Below are 9,189 nucleotides of genomic sequence, written 5' to 3'. Positions count from 1 at the left end.
TCTGACTGATACTTCTAAATTGACACCCCCCGCATTTGAGCGCCGATGGGTTTGCTTTTGAACCGGGCTGGGGTCATCGATACAGAGGGGCCGAAGGCTGTGGTGAGCTGCGTTGCGTCGCTAATTTGCAAATGGGTATATCCAGCGGCGAAGCAACGCGAGAATAGCATATGCGCCGGCCGAGCTGACCACTGAGCTCCTGGCTCCTGGGACATGATCTGTCGGCCGCATTTTTCCCATTCTATTTTGGGGAATATCGGCCCAGCAAACCAGACCGTCGTTGCGTCGGCGACGAGACTCTCCCCGGTCTTGCTAGCCTTTCATGCCCTTTGGGGAATATTCCTACTGTCACCTCATTTCTTTTCTTCACTCTGCACAACGGGGATCAACCAACAACACGGAGGACCGGGGGGAGGCTGCGCAATAATAGTAGACAACGACGGCGTCCCGGCAACCCTGATTTGGTTACACCCAACGAACGAACGCACCAACGGGCGAATGAATCCGCATGTACAAGAAAAGATCAGACGCTGCGGCAATATCGAGTCGGCTGGCTAAGGGGACATCTTCCGCGCATTTCAGAAGGGGTCCTTGTCGGCGCTGGTGGCCACTCAGCATTAGCTTACAATGCCTTTCCTTTCCTAGCAGTGAGTGTGTGCTGTCTCATCCCCTGGGATGAGGCGAGGAGGGGCTTGTGGCCATTGACTGGCCGCAATGCTACTGCGCAAGGCAGCTGATTAGTGTCAGCACCGGACCGAGAGGGGATGGAGATTTGCGGTGGAGGCGCCAGCGCCGACAGCAGTGAACGTAACGACGTGGACATATCCCATCCTGGCCGACGTCCAGGCTCTCTACGACGCAGGACGGCACTCTTTACAACGGACACACGACGGCGTACGCACGGTCTATGCGTGTCCTGGCCGAACGGAGCGAAGCAAGGAACACACGACGGCTCTCGCCCCCTTCACCCCCATCACCACCACCACCAGCACCAGGCAGACAAAACGGGCTCGGCGCGGTCAGCAACCGTGTTTCTGATGCGGGATGCATGGTGTCACGGCGCACTGTACCTCTCGACGGTTTTGTTGCTTGCCCGTCCACCTGGCTCAGAGATTGGGTTGGACGGAGGCAGCTTGGACCAGATTGGACGGCCATCTCCTCATCCGCGAGTCTAATGCGAAATGCCTGCCTCGTTTTTGCATTTGTGCCATGACAGTGGGGGCTCAGATATGGAATTGCCTACACCACTTCCTAGGTATCCTTCAGTCTGGGTCCCCTAGGATCAGAACTCTCAGGCACACTGATTGAAAGAAGCATGCGTGATGGAGGAGGCGAGGTACGTCCCCTTTATCAATGTCAGGTTTCTTCCCTGCTGATGCCGCCTGGGTCGGCCGAGATGCCTGATGGACGGGTACACGGTAGGGTCGCGAGGGTGCTATGGTCCTCCGTCCGACATGCTGCGGATCTTTTGACACCTCCTTGATACGTATCGCAAGGTAAATGATCGTGGAGACATGCTCTTGTCTTTGATGAGTTGCGCTGCGAGCTGGCGTCCTGGTGGTGCTGGCGGATGAGACAGGACGGGGTTGGCGAGGTACTTCCAAGGCTCATGAACCTGGGCAATATTGACACAGAGCTATTCCCAAACGAGACGTTCCCGCAAACTGTGTATCTCGGGGGCCGAGAGGTCAAGAAGGGCAAGGTGCGCTCAGAGGTCGGCTCGCAGCTCAGTCACAAATGCACTCACCAAACTCAAGCCAACGGGAAGTGCCGTCCGCTACGGACCAGCCGCCTCATTGCACAGTGTCACTGAGAGGTTGGATGCCGAACACATTGGGGCACACACATGGCGGGCGCAGACATGGTATAATACCTGTCATTGAAGTTTTTTACGACAAAGTCGTCCAGCGCCTGGGCGGCGTGAAGCAACAGGCCCCCCAGAATGCCCGCTGCACACTGCTCCCGTAGCAAGCGGACGACATGAAGGCTAAGGGCGGGCACAACCTGACAGGAACCACGACCAAACAGCGAACACGACGCCCCTGCGACCCCGAAGTGGAAAGACGAGATTCCAGCGGCGGATGGGGCATCATCACGATGACCCGGAGAAAAGCCACTTGCGAATGAGGAGTCGAGCCAACCAGGAGCGTCACCGCGGACTTGTGAACCAAGTCGACGAAAGCCAAGCCAGTCTGTGCCTGGCAAGCCATTGTCCAAGGCAGTCATCAATTGAAGGGCACGGCATCGTATCGCATGGCACGGCACAGCATGGCATGGCCCATAGAACTTGGTTCGTTAATTGTGTGGTAGTGTACCTCAGGTAAGGTATTCGGGTATCAAGTAGCAGCAAAGTGCGGTGGTCAGAAGGGGCACATTCGTAATGGCAGGCCCAAAATGACCAAGGGCCGAGAAGGTTTGGTGTGGGGTTGGCACGGGGGGGGGGGGGGTTGAGATGGGATGGGACGAAAGGATCATGTCGTCGGCGACGGCGATGGACAAGCTCTGGTGGTGTTGAATGGCGGCGGAGGGGGCTACCCAAGAAGCGTACTATGTATTACGGGACGGACACCTGCGGATTGCATTTTGATCCACTGTACAAGGACCCCCAAACCAAGCCGACGCAAGATTCTTGCTACAGGGACGGAGCACACGAGGCGTTGAATACCGTCCCTTGCGCTCCAGGCTAGCGACACGAGCTCGCGAGAGGGAAGCTGCTGGGCCGGTTGTTGCAAGCCGATGCCGAGTTGCCCAGACTCGACTCGATGGACGGGGGCGATGGCCAGTTCCACGAGAACGAAGATGGAGTACCAGGTACGCTGGGGGCCTGGACAAGAGGGCTGGAGCTGACGCAAGTTGGACATGCAGGGAAGTATCGAGTACCCCCTCTTTTTCTCATTATTTTTTCTCTCTTTCGACGTCGATTCATTCTTTTCCCCATCACGAGCTATTCACAGTCTTCGCGGTTGCAGCAGACTGCAGCCCCCCTCCAGAGCCACACCTGCAAGCCGCCTCTTCCCTGCCATGCCGCGCCTTGCCCTGTCGTATTCTGCCCCTTGTCGACCTGCCTGCGTGCTAGTAGCGGTGGTAGTAGTAGTGGTGGTGGTGGATGCGAGGCGTCGTCGCTTGCTCTGCCATGCTGCTGCTGTGGCCAGCGCCGCCCTTTCCCTCGCAGGTTGCAGCCGGTTGTTCGACCTCAGGGCTCGAGACCCCACTGAGGTGCCAGGTCTTGGTCCCTTCGGCTCACCCTAGAATTCTCAATCAGCACTGCAGACGGCAAAAGAGGGAGAGGAGGCGTTGGCGCAAGAGAAGGTGGGAGATGCGGATAAGGGGGAGGGGGTGTGTGTGACGAAATGGAAGAGAAACCGAGCAGGACGTCGAAAGAAAACATAAAGAATGAGGGGCAAGAGGGGTGTGGGCGCATCAAACCGACGGGCGACACACACACGACGACGACGACGACGACAAAGTCTGGGACAAATTTGGGGGGACCTTTGGGAAAGTGGGAAAGTCACTGAGGCGCCCGACAGACGACGGACGGACAGACACAACACACACGGTGAGGCTAGGTACGTACCCGCGGGTTTTTGGGCCTTGAATCTCCCCGTCCCCCCCAGTGCTAGACACTGGATGCCAAAGGGGCTTACGGGCTGACGGGCTGGTGGTTAGTCCAACACGCGGAGACTCGGACCATTATCTCACACTGTACAGGAAGGCTGCACCACGCCAACACCATACAGTCTCCCTTGTCCGGCTTAGTAGCCGTCGCTTCCTTTTCCCCTTCGTTCCCTTCCCTCTTCGCAACCCTTTGGTTTTTGGGGCCGCGTCCAACCATACCCTTTCCTGCCTGGACCGGAAAAAAAAGAAGAGGTGGCAGCCTGCACTGCACCTGCCCTCTTGCTCCTCCTCTGTCTAGTTGCTGCACCTGGACTGGCTCCAAGGCAGAAGGCACCGGTGGATCAGACTGGGCTTTTGTGGAGCCTTTCTCAAGGGGAAGCAAAAACGACCACTCAGGTGCCACTCCACCGGCACGAAAGAACGACACAACTGGCCTTCCGCAGTCCACTTCTTGCACTTTGCACACACTTGCAAAAGAGTTTGGCTTTTGATCTTCCCCCCCCCCCCCCCCCCCCCCCCCCGTCTTTCGGCTTTGCACGCCCTTCTGCTCTGGCACGCCCCCTTCAGCACCTCAGCGCTCACACCCCACTCTCAACTGGTGGTACCTCAGGCTCGGAGTCAGGTGTGTTCTGCCGCTGCTGGTGGATGGATGGGTGCTGAGCCTGCCGCTTGGCTCTTGCTTTACTCCGTCAGGTCAGTTTTCCCAAGTAAGCCCTGAGCCCGCCCATCCTCGTTAGTCCGCGCCCCCGGTCCCCATCCTCGCAGACACGATACCAGCCCCGATCCTGCCTAGCGCCCTAGTCCCAGAACAGATGCGAAAGAATGGTCGGGTCGGCCATGGCAGGGGGGTTTTGGGGGGGTTTAGTAAACTGACGAGGTGGGCTAGGGCCCAGGGAGTTAGGGAAGCTGCGACGGAGACTGGCTGGTCTTGGTCAAGGTCTGGGTCTCTAGGTCTGGGTCACAGTGTGGTTTGTCTTGAATGTCTTTGAGGTAGGAGCAGCTGGAGCTGGAGCTGTGCGTGGTGTTGACGTTGGTCTTGTTGTTAGCCCCAGACGCGAGTTTGCGAGACTGTACACTACTATAGCATTGAGAGGTACCTTTTTGGTGGTAAATGGTCGACGAGGTACTTGCTTCCCTTCCTCTTCCGTTGCCCCTCATCGCCCTTCCTTCCTCGTCTGCTTTCCCTCCCCCCCAAGCGCCGTCGTGGCCGCCGCCGCTGCCTCGCTCCTCGCTACCTGGTTGGTCGGTCCAAGGGCACTTGCGCCTTGCGTACCTGACCAAATCGACCTTGGTCCCTTTCCCTTCCCGGCGTTCACTTTTCCTGACTCTTCTTTTGATGAGTGCTTGCTCCCCGCTGGCTGTCGCTGCTGCTGTTGCCGCTGGTTTTGGGTTTGTTTGTTGGTGCTGGCTGAGCTGCCCGGTGCGCAGCTGCAAATAAAATAAAGAAGCAGGTACTTTGGGGGAAGTACCTCAGTCTTCTCCTTCCTTGCAAGAAAGGGCAGGGGCGGGAAGAGGTCGTGACTTGTGACCTTTTGTCTCCTGCCGCTGCCGGCCTGCGCCTGCTCCTTCTTCTGCTCCTGCCACCAAATGTTTTATTTGTTGGAGCCCCGTACTCCGTCCCCCGTACCGACAACCGTACCTTTTTCCCAACTTGGATTGATCCAAAGACAGGCAAGGGTACATGGAACAAGGTACCTTGGTCCCCTCCCCCCATCCACCTTACGTCCCATCCCATCCTATCCTGTCCTAATCCATACCCAAAATCCCCAATCCCAATCCCATGCTTTCGCACCACACACCAGCGGCCAGTGACCCCATCCAGGCGCGGATACGCTACCTTTGACGCTACGCGCTACTCCGTACACCAGGATAAGGTACTTACTCCTCCGAAATATGTGTGAGGTGTGAGGTGTGTGAGTGACAGAGAAAGAGCAGGAACCACCACTCGGAAGGAGAGAGAGTCCAGACAACGAACGACGCAACCATATCACTAGGCCCGATACCTACCTCCGGTTTTTTTATTATTATTTTTTGCTTCGGCTTGCTTCAATCTATCACTTCGTACCCTTTCTACGCTGACCCTGGTCCTTGCCTTGCTTTGCCTCACTTGCCTTGCTTCTTCTTCTTCTGCTGCTGCTTGCCTTCTTTTTTTGTAATTGTTGCTCCGGCTCCTGAACATTCTCAAGAGAGTGTGCCAATACCCAACCCACTCCTACAATACAATTACAACATCATCCCGCATCCTCTCTTGCATCCTACCGAATCACGGCGCTCCATTGGACTCAACACCCACGAGCCCTTCATTCACACGGACGATCTGAAGTACACCTCGGTGGTTTACGGTCCCCTTTTCCCACCTCATACCTGCCTTCCGCCGAGTTCCTCTTACAACCACCCGCCACCAACAAAACCACCCATTCACCCCTCCGAACTACCTGACCGGACCTGACCAACGAACCCGTTTTCAAAATCACCTTGCTCAACTCGATCTCCGATACCGAAAGTTGTTCCTGCACCATTGACGACTGCAGTTCAAGGCTTACCCTTTTCCCGACAATCCGACCACTGTGACGAGGGTCTTGGTTCGCTTTCGCAGTTTGAACCGAGCTCTTCTCGATCTTACCCTCCTACCATGGCCAGCCGGTCAACCAGAGAACGCCGATAAACACAGCTTCAGCAAACTCTACCGAAACAAACTGGTAACCTGCTGTCACGGCAACAAGAGAGGGAAACCACCTGACGAGAGGGCATCCCGACAATCTAGACTGACGTTCTGCCTGACTCAAATCTCTCCAGTTTTCCGCCTCCTGCATAGCTCTTGCCGGAACGCTCTAACTGCATCGTCGTCACGAGTCTGTTGTCTGCTTCAACCTCAAATGTAGCAGCCCGCGGCTTGGACTTCCCTTCACTTACACTCCTCAACCCGCCTTCCTCTTCCCATCTCCACCCGGACACCTTTCTCCGACGCAGTGCCAACAAGTACTCGCCATTTCGTCGCCCACCGACGACCGACTCGAGCTCCCTCCACGAGCCACCCACCGAAACCACCCCGCTCCGATGTGTTCGACTGCGGCACCTCTGCCCTTCTACAGCCTCCCTCTGTCTCCTGCACCCCCCGCGTCGTGCAGACAGAGCTACTCTCAACAGACCTCATACCCAGCCTCTCACGCCCAGAAGCAGTCTAGGTTCGATCAAGGGGCCAGAGCTGCTCTGTACCGGGGCGGACTTCATACGCCGCCAACCGAAGCCATGAGTGCTACCTACCACGCCCCTCAACTCGTCGCCTACGACAGCCATGTCCTCCCTTCATATCCCTCTGCTGTCGCCCAAGCCAGAGGTCCTAAGGCGGTCATGGCCGACTCAGCGAGGGCTCCTCAGTATTCTCGATACTCCCAACCGACGACATCATACTCCCAACCCAGCAGCCGGCAGTAAATCCTGCGTCCGGTAGCAGCCAGTATTCCACAACCTCCCGGCACTCAACTCGCCCGTCCACGCCAACATCGGGCGCTATCGGCAAGTCGGATGGCACTGCATCACGCAAGGGCTCCTCAGCTCTGGTCCTGCACAGCCTGTCGATACCAAGCTGCATCAACCCCAAGGGCGGCAATTTGGCAGACTTTGCGGCTCAGGTAAGAAATCATGACCGTCCGTCCAAGTAGGAATTGTCTACTGACCATGCCGTAGATTACGTGCCTCTTCTGGTTCGAGTCGATAGAGACCCTGCGGGCAGCTGAGAACATTCGATCCCGACCGCCAACCGCCACGTTGCCCCGTCTGACCGAGTGCGCGATTCCGTTTTCTCAATTCAAGAAGTGGGCCTACAGCGTGCTGTCGACGACGCAAGTAACACAGAATGTTATCCTGCTCGCTCTGCTCTTCGTCTACCGTCTGAAGACAACGAATCCTTCGGTCAAGGGCCGGTCGGGCAGCGAGTATCGTCTCTTGACGGTTGCTCTGATGCTGGGCAACAAGTGTAAGTGCAGGCCGCTAGAGGAGAAGAAACAGGGGGCTGACAGTATCTAGTCTTGGATGACAACACCTACACCAACAAGACCTGGGCCGAGGTGTCTGGCATTACAGTGCAGGAAATCCACGTCATGGAGGTCGAGTTCCTTAGCAACATGCGCTACAGCCTGCTGGCAACCAAGCAGGAGTGGGAGGAGTGGCTTGTCAAGCTGTCCTGCTTCTCAGAGTACTACGAGAGGGCCCAGAAACAACCCACTTCACCGTTGAACAAATCGTTCACCTCGCCGGCCCCCTCGCCCACTGCCACCATCCAGTCCGCCGTCTCGTTTCCGCCTCTTACGCCTTCCGCCACAAACGTCTTCTCACCAACCGCCACTGTCCAGAACACGACCCAAGCATGGCCCTCGACATACCACAACCCCTCAGTGTCTCCACTTTCTGGCAAGCACGTTCCGGGTATGAACTGCCGCAAGAGAAGCTCGGAGGACGATGCGACGGAGCCCCCGGCAAAGCGACTTAGCAGACAGCCCAACACGATGCCTCCAGTCGCTCGGCCCCAAGTGGTCGGCGAGCAACCCATGCGTCTCCCGGTTCCCAATCTCTCGCTGAACACCAACCCCGCTTCGGCACAGGGCCAGATGTACCCAGGCACGACTTCTTACGCGGCGCAGCAACACGTCTCGCTGCCGCCTCTGACCAACGGCGTCCGCGCCATGGCGACGGTGTACACTCCTGCCACAACAGTCCCGATGCCGCAGCTGCCCATGCCGACCACGACTTCGATGCCCCAGGCCTCGCTTACGCCGTCGAACGTCTCGATGCACGGCGTTATGGGATATGGCACCCCGACCAAGAGGCACAGCCCCGGGAGCCTGTCGGTGTATGCCTCATCGCCACTGGGAGAGCAGTTCCCAACATCGGTCATGCACACCCCGATGGTACACACGCCCATTTCGCACTCACCAAGCGTATACCTTCAGCAGCGACCGAGCCCGTACAAGCCTATCAGGCACGTCAACACACTTCTGTACCCCCCGCCATCGGCGTCTCTTAACGAGTACCACCTGCCCACGACGCAGATGCACTACCAACCTCTTGGACGGCGGAACGACCTGCGAACCGGCGTTGTCCCTGAGTTTATGCACGCCCCCTACCGGTTGAGCGCGCAAATGCCGCAAATGCCACACGGTCTGCCGCATGGATCATACCCGAACTAGGAGCTTGGGAGTCTTCGGCTTCCACCGCCACCACCACCATTCCTCGGCCTCGGCTGAAGTGGACTTTCTTTTCCATGATATTATTTTAGCATTGCATTGTTTATGGCGTAGGATGAGGGCCATTTATTTATTCACGACCAGCCTGGGCAACGACCGGGATGGATACTCTCGGGAAATTTGGGAATTGGGCAAGGGAAGAGACGACTCTCATGGATCAATTGTGAAAATTGCATTAGGCGGAGTTGTCTTTTTGACTTTTGGCTTTTGGAATCATGAGGCAATGGGTCTGAAGGCCGAAGGAGCCATGGCCGCTCAGGTTCGTGTAACATCTACCACATTTCGAGGTGGGCTTAGTGCGCATCTCTCAGGCTTGGCTGGCAGCTCGGGA

The 9,189-nt window shown here is 57.1% G+C and overlaps 1 protein-coding gene across 1 annotated transcript; it reads left to right on the top strand.

The window, feature by feature from the left end:
- Positions 1-6,864: 6,864 nt before the first annotated feature.
- On the top strand, positions 6,865-8,801 carry ColSpa_09955 (meiotically up-regulated gene 80 protein; the record flags this gene model as incomplete). Its single annotated transcript, XM_049276167.1, has 4 exons — positions 6,865-7,046; positions 7,070-7,247; positions 7,303-7,591; positions 7,642-8,801. 4 exons carry the CDS (start codon positions 6,865-6,867, stop codon positions 8,799-8,801), a joined length of 1,809 nt encoding a protein of 602 aa, XP_049132124.1.
- Positions 8,802-9,189: the final 388 nt, after the last annotated feature.

This window comes from Colletotrichum spaethianum (assembly GCF_022836535.1).
Source record: "Colletotrichum spaethianum MAFF 239500 DNA, contig32, whole genome shotgun sequence".
Lineage (NCBI taxonomy): Eukaryota > Fungi > Ascomycota > Sordariomycetes > Glomerellales > Glomerellaceae > Colletotrichum > Colletotrichum spaethianum.
Note: the sequence above shows the minus strand (reverse complement) of the source record. Positions and strands in the feature narration are given on the sequence as shown.